Source organism: Chrysemys picta, chromosome 5, assembly GCF_011386835.1.
Source record: "Chrysemys picta bellii isolate R12L10 chromosome 5, ASM1138683v2, whole genome shotgun sequence".
NCBI lineage: Eukaryota > Metazoa > Chordata > Testudines > Emydidae > Chrysemys > Chrysemys picta.
The window spans coordinates 123,344,659-123,363,885 of NC_088795.1; the positions used below are offsets into that span (position 1 = coordinate 123,344,659).

The following is a 19,227-nucleotide window of genomic DNA, read 5'->3' on the forward strand; positions in this document are numbered from 1 at the left end:
TCATCCTAAACCACATGCTACTCGCCAGGATCAACGTTTGCATTCTCTGGACGTACGCAGGGCCCTGGCCTTCTATATTGACCGCACAAGGCACTTTAGAAAGACGACGCAACTCTTCGTTGCAGTGGCTGACCGAATGAAAGGCTCACCGGTCTCCTCACAACGCCTATCCTCCTGGATTACGTCTTGCATCCGGACTTGCTATGACCTGGCAGGTGTCTCAGCACCGCACCTCACCGCTCACTCCACGAGGGCCCAAGCTTCCTCGACTGCTTTCCTGGCGCAAGTTCCGATCCAGGACATCTGTAGAGCGGCGGTTTGGTCATCAGTCCACACGTTTACAGCTCACTATGCACTAGTGCAGCAGTCCAGGGACGATGCTGCCTTCGGATCAGCGGTTTTGCACACAGCAATGTCTCACTCCGACCCCACCACCTAAGTTGGGCTTGGGAGTCACCTAATGGAATGGATATGAGCAAGCACTCGAAGAAGAAAAGACGGTTACTCACCGTTGTAACTGTTGTTCTTCGAGATGTGTTGCTCATATCCATTCCAAACCCGCCCCCCGTCCCCACTGTCGGAGTAGCCGGCAAGAAGGAACTGAGGGGGCGCCGGGTCGGCTGGGGTATATATTCAGCGCCATGAAGGCGCCACTCTAGGGGGCTCCACAGCCGACCCGCCGGTGTTGCTAGGGTAAAAATCTTCCGACGATCGTGCACGCGGCGCGCACACACCTAATGGAATGGATATGAGCAACACATCTCGAAGAACAACAGTTACAACGGTGAGTAACCGTCTTTTCTGAACACACATTCCATTTACTTCAGTACCTAATCACAATAACTCTAGTGGTCATGAAATTCAGAAAGAGTTTTTTGAGTACAATTGTATATTTATGCATTAGAAATTCATATTCATATTTAAAAAACCCACAAACCTATAAGTGAGGGTGTATTTCACAAGCCCTAATGAAAACCAAAAGCATAACAGCCATATGTGTGCACCAGTTAATTATCTTCTGCAGAAATAATTTTATTCAAAGTATGTGTTTAACCTAGCACAAATAACATTTCCAAAGGTGTTTAAAAATCATAGTTCTTTATTAATGTAAATGGTGTAACTTCATGGTGACTTGTGTTTCTTGTTAATAGGCCGTTGTACAGTCTTTGCCAGATGTTTCCTGAAGCTGCAAGTAACAGCGTTAAGTTTGTCCTGCAAGATGCTGCACATGACATGGAAGAAATGATTGAAGTCAAAGGCCGTGCAACATTTCCAGGGCTAGACATGGTAATTAACACATTTGTTTAGAAAAGTCTTTTGCCTTTTCGTTTAGTGTAAAATACCAGGGTGACATTAAATCTTGTTCTGCATTTCACAGCTTATAATTCAAAATATGACACATTGCAGCTTCTGTGGATTTTCTATGCCCTGAATCACCTGTCTTGGAATAAACTAATATTACAGAACAGAAGCATGGCAGCAAAAATATTAATTGAGGAGAAAACCCTGTTTGATTAGCTGATTTTCAGGTTTTTTATTCAGTCTTAAAATAACTGAACATTGTTTTGCCTGAGACTTGAGTGTAGGATTCTGTGTATTTCCTGCAACACTTGATAACATTGCTAAAATTACTGCCACCTAGAGCAAGGAAAGGTGGTCCTTTCTATCTTTGATCAAATGAAAAAAAAATCTCAGTTAAATAAACTGTTTAAAATAAAAAGTCTCCACAGAGATTTAGTATCCTACAGTGCAAAAACTTTTCTGCATCATTAACAAACAGAACTGTGGATGTAATACAACATTTTTTTTTTAAGATGTAGATATGATAGACAATAAATTAGGGACCTTGGAATGAAATAGTTGAGCGTCGCTCTTTATTAGTGCTTCACAGTTCTTTTGGCTGTCCTAAATCTATGAATAGACTCTTCTTCCAAACTATAGGCAATTGGCTATTTGATAATTCAGGATGGGATGCATTTAAAATAGTGACAACTTCATGTTAACATGCTTAAAGGACAAGCTATAAGTCAATGTTTGATTCAAAGGGAACTGCTTGCCTCATCTCTCCAAGCTTAATGGAGTAGTACAAGAGTAAAGACTGTGATTAGTGTATTGGAGTAATACAGACTAAGAGGAGAGGAGACAATTAGCAGGTTTAAGAGATTTTTAAAGATTAGGTAGGTTGGTTTTTCTCGAGTCGTTATTCCAATATGGTTTGGGCAGTGCTTGTGGATGCATCATGGAAGACTGTATCCATTTCTAGCTTCTACATTTACTATGTCACTATCACAGTTACCAGGTTAATTGAACCTCTGACCTCTTCTGATCTTTTGGGATGGAATTCTTAGACTGGGCCATAGGTTGAAGTCCTCTCTGATCAACCATGATTGCCTCAGGAGGCCTGATTTATCTTCAGTGCTTGCAGTTCATTTCGCTCTGAGATCCAGTAACCAAACAGCCTTCTTAGAGCAAAGTATTTATTTAGAACAAAAGCATTGTAGAGAAAACTATCCATCTTCCATATAGGAATCCTGGTAGTTCTGAGCTTCCGAACCTTCCAATACCAGCAGGGTGTGGGTCTCTTCTCTTAACTCACCAAACAGTTCTCTGTCCAGCTTTAAGGAGAGTGCTCTTTAACAGCTGTTTAGTCCTTTTGATCACCCACATTGTCTTTCAAATTTGTGCCATGATGCCCTTATCTGGGGAGCCATTATATTGCCTGTTTGTTCTTATAACAGCTCCCATTGAAGTAAAGCAATATAAACACATAATAAATATTCCACTGCTCCAATATTTTGTACAGACTATCTCAGTAACTAGATTATATATATCAGTTATTACTTCTCAGTATTTTTGAGATTACTACATAGCAGTTCCACGTCGAGAGTCACATTATATGTAAAACCAATTATGATACTCAGAAAGTTATTTACTATATTCTAACTTCTTAATCTGTTTTATTCTTTTTTCAGCTCATTTATTTGAAAATTACTGCAATACTGTTTCCTACCTCTGACTTCTGGCACCCAGTGGTAACACCTGCATTGGTATATATGAGTCAGTTACTTACTAAGGTATGTCTGTAATATTTTACTTCAGGATAAGGCTTCAATCTTTCCATTCCTTTCTTATACTCCAATTTAAAATGCAATGAGATTAAGATATATATTTAGAACTCTTTTGAAAGAATAGCTAGGAATATGTTTTGGTAGAATGTTATATCAGTAATTCTCAGGAAAATATTTTTGGTTGAGAAGTCAAGTCCCACTTAGAGTAAAGCCTTACTCTTACAAGATCACATCCAGTGAGTTGTCATACAAAAACTCCACGCTTGAACTTGAGTCCCTAGTATTAAATGAGGATGTTGCTATAACAGGCATCATAGAAACTTGGTTGAACAATGATAATCAGTGGGACACGGTAATGCCAGGGAACAAAATATATATGACAGAATAGTTTATGCTATTGGGCGAGTGGCATTGTGTGTGAAAGAAAGTAGAGTAAAATATAGAAAAATCACAAATGAATCAAACTCTACCATAGAATCTCTTAGGTCTAGAAATTCCATACTTGAATAATAAGAGCATAGCAGTATGAATATACTATTAACCAGTTGACCAGGATGGTGATTATGAAATGCTCAGGAAGATTAGGGAGGCCACAAAAATAGAAAACCTAATAATAATGGGGGATTTCTACTATCCCCATATTGACTGGAGACAGACGGATGCAGAGATAAAATTTCTAAATGCCACTAATGACTGCTTCTTGGAGCAACTTGTCTTGGAACCCACAAGGAGAGAGGCAATTCTTGATTTAGTCCTAAGTGTAGCACAGGATCTGTCCAAGGTGAATATAGCTGAACCACTTGGTAATAGCGACCATAATGCAATTAAATTGAACATCTTTGTAGGGGGGAAAATACCAAAGAAACCCACCAAAATAGCATTTAATTTTAAAAAGGTAACTACACAAAAATGAGGAAGCTAGTTAAACGGAAATTAAAAGAAACAATCACAGGAGTGAAATGCCTGCAAGCTGAATGGAAACCATTTAAGAACATCATAATAGAGGCTCAAACTAAATGTATACCCCTATGACATTTCAGAGTACAATCCAGACCAGTGGGAGGTTGTCACCACCTGCCCTGCAACCTGGGATGTGTCACAGTGATTTGCTGTTGTAGCTTTCAACCTGGGCCCCTCACAAACATCCAAACAGCTTGTAGGTCACACCCTGAGTGCCTGTGTATAGCTGCAGCATGCCAGCATGCTCCAGTTACACTGTGGATTTCACAGTGTAACAGTCTTGATTATCATTTACAGAGTGACCACAATAACTTCCAGTCCTGAATTTTCCCCCAAAACGTGTGTTGTGCTTTGTCCAGCTCTTTCCTGGACAGTTCAGAAATTTTAGGTCGGTTGCCCCAGTAACAGAACAATATCCAACAGTTTGCTACTTTAAATGGAGTTACCCAAACAATTCAGTTTAAATGCAACACTGGATTAGTTAGATAAACTTGTTTTATTCTTTAATCAAAGTAAAAAGAGAGAGTTTGTGAGTACAAGGCATTAAAGTCAGAAATGCTTACAAGACAAAGATGAAAATGCTTTCTAGTACTAAAACTTAACAAACTAGACTTTGTTCAAGGTGGAATCGTTACCACATGCTCCCAGCAACAGGTCTGACCAAATTTCAGGTCAGGATCTCTCCCAAAGTCAAATGGCTATTTCTTTTGCCTTAGGTGAAAGAGATGGATAAGGAGACATACCTTGGGGTGTTTTTGTCCCCCATTTCTATAGTCCAGTTCCTTTTTAAAATGCATTTTCTGTGGCCTACCCCTAAATCAGGAGTCGGTAACCTTCAGCAGGCGGCCTTTCAGGGTAATCCACTGGCGGGCCACGAGACATATTTTTTACGTTGACTGTCCGCAGGCATGGCCCCCTGCAGCTCCCAGTGGCTGCAGTTCGCCATTCCCGGCCAATGGGAGCTGCAGGAGGCCGTATCTGTGGACAGTTAACATAAACAAAATGTCTCGCGGTGCGCCAGCGGATTACTTTGATGAGCCATGTGCCAAAGGTTGCTGACCCCTGCCCTAGCTAAACTTTATTTCCGCTGTGAGGATGGAGACAGGGAGGCACATGGTAAAAGAGATTCCATGCTATTGTTTGCTAAAATGCAGATCTGTTTGTTCTGGTCACCCTTCCTTACTAAACAATGGCCACTTGACAGGTGATTGCCCATCAACTTTGATCACACCTGGCTAGAGGTGTCTGCTTGTCTTTTGTCTGTGAGGAACCAGTTTATCCACTTCCCAGATTTGTCTGGTAATCACATTTGTTATCATTTCAGATTATATTCATAACTTTACATATAGTGTTGCTACATACATTTCACCATGATATTACTGACCAGTGAGTTTAGTTTTCGGATAATACCTCACAAAGCATAATTTGTACATACTATTATTACAATAGTGTGTAGGCTGTGAATACTCGGGTGAATTTGGTCACAACCCCAAATTAAAAAACAGGACCAAAAAAAAAAATGCCACCATCGCTAAACCACTGAGTAAAAGAGGTGTTTAGAGGCAAAAAGGCATCCTTTAAAAATTGGAAGTCCAATCCCACTGAGGAAAATAGAAAGGAGCATAAGCTCTAGAAAGTCAAGTGTAAAAGTATAATTAGGCAGGCCAAAAAATAATTAGAAGAGCTACTTCTAACTATAGCAAAAGACACACAAACTAACAGCAAACATTTTTAAGTACATCAGAAGCAGGAAATCTGCCAAATTGTCAGTGGGGTCACTGGACAATCAAGGTGCTAAAGGAGTTTTCAAGGAAGAAAAGGCCATTGCAGAGAAACTAAATGAATTCTTTGCATCGTTCTTCATTGGAGAGGATGGGGGTGAGATCCCCAAACCCGAGCCATTCTTTTTGGGTGACATGTCTGAGAAACTGTCCAGGACAGAAGTGTCAGTAGAAAACATCGTGGAACAAATTGATAAATTAAACAGTAATAAGTCACCAGGACCAGATGGTATTCACCCAAGGGTTCTGAAGGAACTCATATATGAAATTGCAGAACTGCTAACTATGGTAGGTTATTATCTTATCAGGTTTCAGAGTGGTAGCCATGTTAGTCTGTATCCGCAAAAAGAACAGGAGTCCTTGTGGCACCTTAGAGACTAACAAATTTATCTGGGCATAAGCTTTCGTGGGCTAAAACCCACTTCATCAGATGCATGGAGTAGAAAATACAGTAGGGAGGTATACATTCACAGCATATGAAAAGATGGGAGTTGCCTTAGCTTAATTGAATTGGCTCGTTAGCACTGACCCCCCATTTGGTAAGGCAACTCCAATCTTTTCATATGCTGTGTATTTATACCTCCCTACTGTATTTTCCACTCCATGCATCTGTTGAAGTGGGTTTTCTACTGACACCTCCGTTCTGGACAGTACATCAGAAGCAGGAAGCCTGCTAAACAACCAGTGGGGCCCCTGGACAATCGAGATAAAAAAGGAGCACTTAAAGACGATAAAGTCATTGTGGAGAAACTAAATGAATTCTTTTGCTTCAGTCTTCATGGCTGAGGATGTTAGGGAGATTCCCAAACCTGAGCTGTCCTTTGTAGGTGACAAATCTGAGGAATTGTCACAGATTAAAGTGTCATAGAGGAGGTTTTGGAATTAATTGATAAACTTAACAGTAACAAGTCACCGGGACCAGATGGCATTCACCCAAGAGCTCTGAAAGAACTCAAATGTGCAATTGTGGAACTATGGTTTGTAACCTGTCCTTTTAAATCAGCTTCTGTACCCAATGACTGGAAGATAACTAATGTAACGCCAATATTTAAAAAGATCTCTAGAGGTGATCCCGGCAATTACAGACAGGTAAGTCTAACGTCCATTCCGGGCAAATTAGTTGAAACAATAGTAAAGAATAAAATTGGCAGACACATAGAAGAACATAACTTGTTGGGCAAAAGTCAACATGGTTTCTGTAAAGGGAAATCATGCCTTACTAATCTATTAGAGTTCTTTGAAGGGGTCAACAAACATGTGGACAAAGGGGATCCAGTGGACATAGGGTACTTAGATTTCCAGAAAGCCTTTGACAAGGTCCCTCACCAAAGGCTCTTACGTAAATTAAGTTGTCATGGGATAAGGGGGAAGATCCTTTTATGGATTGAGAACTGGTTAAAAGACGGAACAAAGGGTAGGGATAAATGGTAAATTTTCAGAATGGAGAGGGGTAACTAGTGGTGTTCCCCAAGGGTCAGTCCTAGGACCAGTCCTATTCAGCCTATTCATAAATGATCTGGAGAAAGGGGTAAACAGTGAGGTGGCAAAGTTTTTGCAGACGATACTAAACTGCTCAAGATAGTTAAGACCAAAGCAGACTGTGAAGAACTTCAAAAAGATCTCACAAAACTAAGTGATTGGGTAACAAAATGGCAAATGAAATTTAATGTGGATAAATGTAAAGTAATACACATTGGAAAAAATAACCCCAACTATACATACAATATGATGGGGGCTAATTTAGCTACAACTAATCAGGAAAGAGATCTTGGAGTCATTGTGGATAGTTCTCTGAAGACGTCCACGCAGTGTGCAGCGGCAGTCAAAAAAGCAAACAGGATATTAGGAATCATTAAAAAAGGGATAGAGAATAAGACGGAGAATAGCTTATTGCCCCTTTTATAAATCCATGGTACACCCACATCTTGAATACTTGGTTTCAGAGTAGCAGCCGTGTTAGTCTGTATCCGCAAAAAGAAGAACAGGAGTACTTGTGGCACCTTGTAGACTAACAAATTTATTAGAGCATAAGCTTTCGTGGACTACAGCCCACTTCTTCGGATGCATATAGAATGGAACATATATTGAGGAGATATATATACACACATACAGAGAGCATAAACAGGTGGGAGTTGTCTTACCAACTCTGAGAGGCCAATTAATTAAGAGAAAAAAACCTTTTGAAGTGATAATCAAGCTAGCCCAGTACAGACAGTATGATAAGAAGTGTGAGAATACTTACAAGGGGAGATAGATTCAATGTTTGTAATGGCTCAGCCATTCCCAGTCCTTATTCAAACCGGAGTTGATTGTGTCTAGTTTGCATATCAATTCTAGCTTTATGTGACCATCGCTTATTAGCACAATAGTGTCCAGGAAATGAACCGCTTGTGTGGATTGATCTAGGCTGAAGTTGATGGTGGGATGGAAATTATTGAAATCATGGTGAAATTCCTCAAGGGCTTCTTTTCCATGGGTCCAGATGTAATAAGCGATGGTCACATAAATACCACCCTATACCGGAAACCTACTGACCGCTACACTTACCTACATGCCTCCAGCTTCCATCCAGGACACACCACACGATCCATTGTCTACAGCCAAGCTCTAAGATATAACCGCATTTGCTCCAATCCCTCGGATAGAGACAAGCACCTACAAGATCTCTATCAAGAATTCTTAAAACTACAATACCCACCTGCTGAAGTGAAAAAACAGATTGACAGAGCCAGACGAGTACCCAGAAGTCACCTCCTACAAGACAGGCCCAACAAAGAAAATAACAGAACACCACTAGCTGTCACCTTCAGCCCCCAACTAAAACCTCTCCAGTGCATCATCAGAGATCTACAGCCTATCCTGAAAGATGATCCTTTACTCACACAGATCTTGGGAGACAGACCTGTCCTCGCTTACAGACAACCCCCCAACCTAAAGCAAATACTCACCAGCAACCACACATCACTGAACAAAACCACTAACCCAGGAACCTATCCTTGTAACAAACCCCGATGCCAACTCTGTCCACATATCTATTCAAGTGACATCATCATAGGACCTAATCACATCAGCCATACCATCAGGGGCTCGTTCACCTGCACATCTACCAATGTGATATATGCCATCATGTGCCAGCAATGCCCCTCTGCCATGTACATTGGCCAAACCAGACAATCTCTACGCAAAAGAATTAATGGACACAAATCTGACATCAGGAATCAAAATACTCAAAAACCAGTGGGAGAACACTTTAACCTGTCTGGTCATTCAGTGACAGACCTGCGGGTGGCTATATTACAACAGAAAAACTTCAAAAATAGACTCCAACGAGAGACTGCTGAGCTAGAATTGATATGCAAACTAGACACAATCAACTCCGGTTTGAATAAGGACTGGGAATGGCTGAGCCATTACAAACATTGAATCTATCTCCCCTTGTAAGTATTCTCACACTTCTTATCATACTGTCTCTACTGGGCTAGCTTGATTATCACTTCAAAAGTTTTTTTTCTCTTAATTAATTGGCCTCTCAGAGTTGGTAAGACAACTCCCACCTGTTTATGCTCTCTGTATGTGTGTATATATATCTCCTCAATATATGTTCCATTCTATATGCATCCGAAGAAGTGGGCTGTAGTCCACGAAAGCTTATACTCTAATAAATTTGTTAGTTTCTAAGGTGCCACAAGTACTCCTGTTCATCTTGAATACTGCGTACAGATGTGATCTCCTCATCTCAAAAAAGATATACTGGCATTAGAAAAGGTTTAGAGAAGGGCAACTAAAATGATTAGGGGTTTGGAACGGGTCCCATATGAGGAGAGAATAAAGAGGCTAGGACTTTTCAGCTTGGAAAAGAAGAGACTAAGGTGGGATATGATAGAGGTATATACAATCATGGGTGGTGTGGAGAAAGTGAATAAGGAAAAGTTATTTACTTGTTCCCATAATATAAGAACTAGGGGCCACCAAATGAAATTAATGGGCAGCAGGTTTAAAGCAAATAAAAGGAAGTTCTTCTTCACACAGCACACAGTCAACTTGTGGAACTCCTTGCCTTAGGAGGTTGTGAAGGCTAGGACTGTAACAGGGTTTAAAAGAGAACTACATACATTCATTAAGGTTAAGTCCATCAATGGCTATTAGCCAGGATGGGTAAGGAATGGTGTCCCTAGCCTCTGTTTGTCAGAGGGTGGAGATGGATGGCAGGAGAGAGATCACTTGATCATTACTGTTAGGTTCACTCCCTCTGGGGCACCTGGTATTGGCCACTTTCAGCAGACAGGATACTGGGCTGGATGGACCTTTGGTCTGACCCAGTATGGCCATTCTTATGTTCTAATAGACGGTCAGTTTTCACAATGGAAAGTGGTAAACAGAGGGGGGTCTCCAAGGATCTGTCCTGGAACTTGTGCTGTTCAACATATTCATAAATGATCTGGAAAAAAGGGTGAACAGTGAGGTGACAAAGTTTGTAGATTATACAAAATTACTCAAGATAGTTAAGTCCGAAGCAGACTGCAAAGAGTTACAAAGGGATCTCTTAAAACTAAGTGACTGAGCCAGAAAATGGCAGATGAAATCCAGTGTTGATAAATGTAGAGTAATGCACTTTAGAAAACATAATCCAATACATACAAAATGATGGGTTCTAAATTAGCTGTTAGCACTCAAGAAAGAGATCTTGAAGTCATGGATAGTTCTCTGAAAACATTTGCTCAATGTGCAGCAGCAGTCAAAAAAGCTAACAGTGTTGGCAACCATTAGGAAAGTTATAGATAATAAGGCAGAAAATATCATCAGGCCACTATATAAATCGCTGATATGCACACATCTCGAATACTGTATGCAGTTCTGGTCGTCCCATCCCAAAAGCGATATATTAAGATTGGAAAGGGTACAGAGAGAGGCAACAGAGCCAATTAGAGGGGAGATTAGAAAAGAGACAACTAAGGGGGAGATATGATAAGAGGTCTATAAAATCATGAGTGGTGTGGAGAAAGTGAATAGGGATGTGTTATTTATCCCTTCACATAACAAAAGAACCAGGGGTGTTCAATGAAATTAATAGGCAGCAGGTGTAAAACAAACCTAAGGAAGTACTTCTTCACACAACATACAGTCCACGTATAGAACTTGTTGCCAGAAGTTGTTGTGAAGGCCAAAAGTATAAGTAGGTTCAAAAAAGAATTAGATAAGTTCTTGGAGGATAGGTGCATCAATTATTATTACCCAAGATGGTCAGTGATGGAACCCCATGCTCTGGGTGTCCCTAAATATCTAATTTCCAGAAGCTGGGACTAGACAACAGAAAATGGATCACCTGATAATTGCCCTGTTCTGTTCATTCCCACTGAAGCATCTGGCATTGGTTGCTACATGGACCATTGGTCTGACCCAGTATAGCCATTTTTTGTTAGTATATAAAGTCTATGAGAGTCATGGAATACAGTGGGTACATGAATCCTATTAATTAGTGATGCTATCTTCCATATATGGTAATAGCTCTTATTTAAGAGAGACAGTTGATTTTATTTATAAAATATCTATTCTGTCCCTCCAGAACTTGCCTAACTACATTGAAATATATTGAACAAAAGTGTCTCAATTTTCAATCCTAAAGCCCTATTTATATAATTGAAATGTCCAGATTCAGTAGCTCCTATCTTATCTGAGGTGCAGAGTTTCTTTGAAATCTGGTTGTTCTTTAGTTCCTTTCTAAAAGTGGACATCACACCATAGCGATGAAAACTGTAGGACCTACATTTAACAGACCAGCAAATAATAGAATAAATATATCAGAAACAAGGCAAGATATAAAAAGGAAGTAATTCTTGTTGCGCTTTAGTGCCCTCTAGTGGTTAAAGTAGTTTTGGCAAGGTTTCTACTGAATGCTGCATATCCTCCCGTCAATGAGATAAGGTGTCAAATTTTACTAGGGAGCAGCAACATGTATTAAAAATGACCCCAGCAAAAAATGTATTCGCTAATTTTTTAAAAGCTGCTAAAAATGACCAGTTGTTTAGATCATACATTTTTGTGAAACTTATTAAAATCTCTCTATCAGAGGTGGTTATTTTTGCTCATGGCATAAAGCCATAATTTATATACTAATATGTTAATGCAGGGTTTTTTTATTTTTTGTTAGTGCCAAGTCATGACACTACAAGATGTTGTTAAAGGATTATTTGTGTGCTGTTTGTTCCTGGAATATGTATCACTGTCTCAAAGATTCATACCAGAACTTATCAATTTCCTCGTTGGAATACTTCACTTATCTATACCTCAAAAACGACCACAGGGTAAGTTTGCTTGGAGTGATAAATATGAATGTGCATTGTTTTTATACCTCAAGCTTCCTTGCAATTAAAAATTCCACCTTGACAGCTTTATGTTCCAAATGAAAGACCAAGTCATCTCCTAGATAGATCTCCTGAGCTGACCAGGAAACTAAGCTCTCAAATGCAGCAGTTCCCAGGAGATCCACCAGACACAAGCGCCATCTGCATGAAAGCTTTCTTCTTCCACACTGCTTCCCAGCCCCCATAGAAAAACAGCTCCTTCCCCTTTGGGCACCACGATATAGTGAGGAAACCAGTGTGAGTTAATGCTGTTAAAGTTAATTTCTGTGGAGTTGTGGGGGTAGCAATTGATGCTGTAGACTGCAGTTGATGCTACCCCCTCCTGACCTGATAACCAGAATGCCAGAAGAACTGCAGTGGGGCTTCCATGCAATCAGGATACAAGGGAGGTGTATGCCACAAAGCTGATACTCTTCCTCTTTGCATACCTGTCTGGATTTGCCTCCCCTTCCCCTCATATTAACAGAGGGGACAATCTGGCCTGTAATGTAGAGCAATCTTCATATTTAGCACTTTTCGACAACATCATTTAATGAATACCATGTAGACTAAGACTCTCTCTTTAATTTGGCCTTTTCTACTTGCTCATGATTTCCCTGCCAGCCTCTCTCTTTCTCTGGGCACTCTTCCTCAATGCCCCATTTCTAGGTTCAAAAATGATGTTTTTTTCTTTGTCAGGGAATTTAGTGACAGTAATTCACCTATAAGGGGAAGAGGAGAGTTGTTGCCAAATCATGGAAATCAAATGCTTGCTTGCAATACCTTCTCCATTGTTCAAACTTTGATATGATTTATCATCTATAGCTCTGTAAATTGTTACCAGTGTGAAACTTCCCTACGAGTATTGCTTGTTTCTAATTATGTGTGTGGTGAGGGAAAGTTAAATAAAATGTCTGTTAGTGGTACAGCAACACTCATCTATATAGATATTAATTACTTCCACGTAGAATATCACATTAGAACTACTGAGATATTTGCTGTGCAATTCAATATGGCTTTGGCACGTACCTGCCAAATACTTGCTTCATATGATTTCCTGGCAGCTTGGTTGTCTGTTGACACAGGATATTTAAAGATGAGTTCTCACCAAATTTTGTGATACATATTGATATGCTATCATACCAATAAATTCCTTGACATTTCTTTTTAACAGCTAGTAACATAATTTAATATAACTCCATTATTTTAACATTGAGGGCCTGATCCATTTGCCTTTCCTGTGAGGAAGTGATATGGAACAGATCCTAAGCAAAGACTGAGAGAGCATGTTTCAAATGCAGATTCAGAGGTACTTAAGGCTTTAGAAAAAACTGTTCCCCTTTTTAAAAAAAAAAAAAAAAAAGTCCATTGTTCGTCCTTTGGGGGAGAAGTGTCATTTTTAGGCAGGTAGCCTTTGGTAACATATGATCAAACATGCAGGTAAAATAAATACTGTTTGCCATTCTCTTAGAAGTAGAGCAGATAAGTATAATTTAACCATTCAGGCCCTGATCCTGTGGACATTTGTGCACATGCTTTATTTCACTACCAGGAGTAGTCGTATTGACTTACTGGTACTACACACAGTAGTAAAGTTAAGCATGAGCATTTGCAGGATTGGGGCCTTAAAACCAAAACCTCATCTATCTTTGCCTCCTGAGTCATTTTTGTACTTTCAGGGCAGAAACTCTCTTGCATATGTCTAAAAAGCCATTTGCATCAATGTCAATATAATATATAAATAACTTAATAAAATTATTTTTATTTTTGTTGCTAAAAGGTTTTGAAATGAGCTCCTTTCTAAGCCTGCAGGGCTTAAAAATATGTTCATTGCACAGATTTATTTTTCTTTATCAGGATTGGCAATTTCCCAGGGAGAACTAGTTTAGGACAGGGTGCTGGTAAATACTGGCTTAAAGCCAGTTTAAACCAGGAAACTGGGGGAAATTATTGCATCATTATCCAGCAAGTTCAGCAAGCATAGAACAATTTTTTTCAAACTTTGGATACATCCATTCAGAACTGAGGAACAGTTTTGGTCTAACCACTGTGTCAAAGTTGGATTTCTGCTACAGAATGCCTACATGACCAAATGGCCCTGGACTGGTAGTCGGCAACTCTGCAGGCTTCTGATTGCTTAATGCTTCAGCCTACAACTCTGCATTATTGTCATCTTCATATAATGAAATATCTTTGACTTTTGTTTATATAATACTGAAAACTGAAATATGAGTCATGACCAATATAACTTCCTTGAGAAAATACCGACTCAAAATGCATAGAAATTCTGATGTGCAGTATTATAATTACATATGTTCTTATTACACCCACCGCAGTTTTACTTTAATTTAAAGTTGTACAAATAAAATCTGTGAATCTCTGGTTAATTTGACTATGTAACTAAAACGAAGTGTAGTGCGGTATGCATTAATTAAACCGATTTTAACATAGCAAATTCCTTAAACTGGGGCTAATTTAGTTTTTCACTGGGCGGCAAAAACTGTGATTTAACCTGGTAAAAACCACATCTGATAAATACCATGCCATCCCAGTTTTTTAGATAACCACATCAAACTAACCTTTCTGATTCTCCCCTCGCTGTGAAACTTTTCCTGACACCACTATCCCTATTGGTTTGCAAGTTCCCTCTTCCAGCTGATCTCTTATTCTAGTCCCTACAGGTGCCACTGTCTTTCTCTCCTACCCCCGCTGACTTGACTATTGGCCTAATGTTTTGTAAAAAGATTAGCATTGTGTATATTTGAAATAGCCTAATTTTAATAAAGGATCTTTATAAAACTATAAATTTTCTATAAATTAACTTTTTCCTGTCTTAAGACTACGTTTTTTTTATTTTGGGAACTAATCTGTATATAACCGTTGTAACTGGTTTTTTAGGCTATATTCTAGTGCATCCTTTCAGACCAGCAGGAAAAAATTCAGACTTACTCTTGGTCTGTGATAAGAAGGATATGGAGACCTGGAAAAAGCAAAATCTGCCACTCAGTATTGTGACTAGATTAAAGGAAAGCAGCAAAACAGAAATTAATCATTTCAGGTATGTGAAGAAATATGTAAGGGGAAACTCCAAGGTGACAGTCTTCTGTCAAGCATGTTACCTTCTAGGACAAAAGCGGAGGGTGGACAACTGTAATAAATTATTTTCATCATATGGTTCTTGTAGCATATTAAATAACAAAATATACCATTCTTAGGGTCTGATGCTGCAAAGTGCAGAGCACTTTCTGTGGGTGCTAAGCACCCCCAACTCTTTTTGGCTTCCTTGAGATTTGAGGATGCTTAGCACCCCACAGGAGCTGCTAAACATTTTGAAGGATCAGACCCTTAAGCAGCAAATAAATCTTGATTACATGCAAAAATAACCACATCAAAAGAACATTATTAAGATCGCAAAGTCAAGCGCTCAGAAGTTACGAGATTCAGCCCAGTTGTGGATATGCATTGTGATTCATTGTTCAGTTACATGATCATATTCTGTTTTTCCACAGTCCGAGCCTTATCAGTGCACAGAATGGATTATGTTTATTTAATGAGCAGCTACTGAATAGTTTCTCCTCGTTGTTCCTTGTGTGGCCATCGGCCTTATTTACTGCACACTATTCAAATCCTACTCTGAAGACAGAATTATTAATTTCTTCCTGGGCTTTTCTATGGCACTCATCACTATAATATCTGAGTGCTTCACAAACATCAATGAATGTATCTTCACAAAATCCTTGTGAAGTAAGGGAGTGATATTATCCCCATTTTACAGGCAGGGAACTAAGGCACGGAGATTAAGGTCAAAAGTTTCCACTAATTTTTGGTGCCAATTTGAGATTCCTGGGACCTGACTTTTTGGAGTATATTATAGCACTTTATATGCTCAAAGCATAGCTCCTACTGACTTCAGTTGCAGCTGTGAGGGCTCAGTATAGCTGCAGATCTGTTCTCAGGGTGGGGGCAGTGCCTGGAACCCCATGTTTTCCCCCTTCTCCTCCCCCGGAGCCAGACCCACTGCTGGCCACTTCTGGGGGTGTGGTGTGGTGTTGGAACAGGTAGGGACTAGCCTGCCTTAGCCGGGCAGTACCGCTGATGGGACTTTTAATGGCCCGGTTGGCAGTGCTGACCAGAGCTGCCGTGACCCAGTGCCTTACATTCCACGACCCAGTACTGAGTCGCGACCCACAGTTTGAAAACCACTGATCTAGTCTGACCTGCACATTGCAGGTCACCCAGAACCTCACCCACCACTTCTGTAATAGAGCCCTAACTTCTGGCTGAGTTACTGAAGTTCTCAAATAGTGATTTAAAGACTTTGTTACAGAGAATCCACCATTTACACTAGTTTAAACCTGCAAGTAATCTGCCCAGTGCTGCAGAGGAAGGCGAAAAACCCAAAAGGTCTCTGCCAATCTGACCTGGGGTGAAATTCCTTCCCAACCCCAAATGTGGCAATCGGTTAGACCCTGAGCATGTGGGCAAGACCTACTAGGCAGATACCTGGGAAATAATTCTCTGTAGTAACTCAGATCTCTCCCCATCTAGTATCCCATCGTACCATCCCCTTGCCCATGTCTCCCTGTCCCAGTCACTTTGCACAGCAAGTCTTAGTTCTTCTCCTGCACCCTGGCTCCTGGTTGGATCTGTCTCCCTTCCTCCCCCCTCCTTACCCAATTGCCCATACATATGCTCTGGTTCCTAGTCCCAAGCGCACACACCCTGTCTCCTCCCCACCCCAACCAACTGTCTCTCATCCCCCCCCCCGCCCCCGCTGCCATTTTCTTCTCTGACTTCCAATCCTAGTCTTCTTGCCCAACCAGTTCCAGCCTCCCCCATCTCTCCAGTCCTTGTCTCACCAGACCTCTTGTCCCCTAGTCTCCAGTCCTTGCCTCATTAGACCTCTTGTCTCCTAGTCTCCAGTCCTTGTCTCACCAGACCTCTTGTCCCCTATCTAGTCCTTTCCTTCCCCTCAGTCCTGCTGTTGTTCCCTCTGCCTTTAAATTAGACAGCTTTCTCTTCCATGTTGCCTGAGTGCCAGGGAACATTGAGAGTTTAGGTGAGATACATTCCCTGCTCTCACTTCCAGCCCTTGACTCTGGTTGGGAGCAGTCATTGTAGGGAAAACTGGGCTTTGCCGTGTATAGCCCCAAGCCGGAGCATGCTCATTCACTCTGTGGGGATGGCACATATGGAGTCCTGTCACCATTAGAAGATGTGAGGGGATGGAGCCTGCTCAGTTGCTCTGTGTGAGGTTGGTACATGCATAGTATAGTCAGCACTAGGAGTTCTGGGAAGTTTGAACCATGCTCAGTCAAGATGGAATCTTCAGAAATTTAGCTACTAAAATTGAAGTCTCTACTGAGCATGTGCAAACTGAAATTTTTCAGAGGCTTTTAACTTGGCCGGTTTCGGGTGATTTTTCACAAAGATGGCAAAAGGCACAACCCTGACACAAAAGGCAACCAATGCCAAATTTTAAGGTCCTCCTCCAAAACATGAGGACATTAGAGCTTTTCAAAGAAAAGGTTGCAAGAATATTTTACCGTGAGCAAAACAAGATATTTTTCTAGCCTTATTCATGAAAATGACTGAACATATTTGGCCAAAATTTTCTCAAAAAAACCCCAAAGCAAAACAAAAAAAAAATCAGCCTGAGGCGTGCAGAAATGAGAAGAGAAAATTTGGCAGTTATAAGCAGCAGCAAACAAGATCTTATTAAGGTTGCCTGACACTTCTCATTAAAATAGGTGGCACTATCAGCCCTGCCTATAATTCGTTTAGTTTGAAGCTCTTGAAACTTTGATCTGCATATTCTAATTATGCAATAAAATTATTGCAGATAACGTTTTAACATGGCTGTGTACATCTCTCCAACAGGTTATCATGTCTAGCCGTGTGTTTGGATCTCATTAAGAAATGTGCAGCTTTGTATGAATCTTTGTCATCCTTCCATGAAATAATGCAACCCATCAGAGTACTTCTTACAGAACATATACGAGTGAGTGAATACCCTAAACAACTGCAGGTAAATGTTCCCCAAAAAACTAATTGCTGATGTAAAAGTCAGTAAATTCTGGGGTCTGAATATGTGCTAACAAAAAATGTGAAGCTAATTAAAAATAAAAACAAAGTGAAATATTTTTTCAAAGGCCAAGCATATTATCTTTTTAGGATTTGGTGTGCAGATACCTGGGGTATGAATCTATGATACACAAGCACTTAGGGTGTGGCAGGCTAATGTGGTCCCTGCTGCTGCACACTAAAAATTCTGTAAGGCACATTGATCTACTACTGTTATACTGTAAGTTGGTCTATAGACAAGCCCTTAGACAATTTGAAGACTAAATCGGTGTTTCTGTGGAAAAGTTGGAGTGTGTACATAATGTTTTGGATGGATATTTTTCATGGTGCAGCCAAAACCGCCTTTTTGCAATGTTCCCTGTAATTTTTTACATCCATGTGCAGAATGAATTTTGTTATGTGCACCAATATGGAGGTGATGTGTAGCAGGGGTGGGGCTGAGGGGTTCGGAGTGTGGAAGGGGTCTCAAGGCTGGGCTCTTGGGCGGGGCCAGGAATAAGGGGGGGTTCAGAGTGCGGGAGGGGGCTCAGAGCTAGGGTAGAGGGTTGGGGTTTGGGGGGGTGAGGGCTCTGGCTTGGGGGGGAGGGGAATGCAGACTCTGGGGTGGGGCTGGGGATGAGGGGTTCAGAGTGCGGGAGGGGGCTCAGGGCTGGGCATGAGGGTTGGGATGCGGGGGTGTGTGTGTGAGGGCTCTGGGGTGGGGCTGGGGATGAGGGTTTGGGGTGCAGGCTGCCCTGGGGCTGCAGCGGGGGGAGAGGACTCCCCCCCCCCCCCCCCCCCCCGCCGCCGCCGCCCCAGCCCCCTCTCCCCGCAGCAGAGGTGCCTCTCCCCAGCCACGGCAGCTCCAGGTCTGGGGCTGGGGGAGAGGCGCCTCTCCCCTCCTACACAGCCCTTGATAGCCTGCTGCGCAGTCTCGCAGCTTAAAGGGAACTTAAGTGGAGAGGGTAACATTTAAGGCATCTCCACTGTGGTAACTCTTTAAGTAGCTCCTTC

General features: G+C 41.1%; 1 protein-coding gene across 1 annotated transcript in view; it reads left to right on the top strand.

Annotated features, from left to right (window-relative positions):
* The window catches only part of NOP14 (NOP14 nucleolar protein), a 50,720-nt gene that overhangs the window by 28,326 nt on the left and 3,167 nt on the right, over window positions 1-19,227 (top strand). Inside the window, exons 11-15 of the mRNA XM_005304079.5 lie at window positions 1,152-1,287; window positions 2,973-3,074; window positions 11,958-12,111; window positions 15,049-15,208; window positions 18,031-18,178. Coding sequence (XP_005304136.2) covers window positions 1,152-1,287; window positions 2,973-3,074; window positions 11,958-12,111; window positions 15,049-15,208; window positions 18,031-18,178 — 700 coding nt within the window. The remainder of the gene's footprint in view (window positions 1-1,151; window positions 1,288-2,972; window positions 3,075-11,957; window positions 12,112-15,048; window positions 15,209-18,030; window positions 18,179-19,227) is intronic.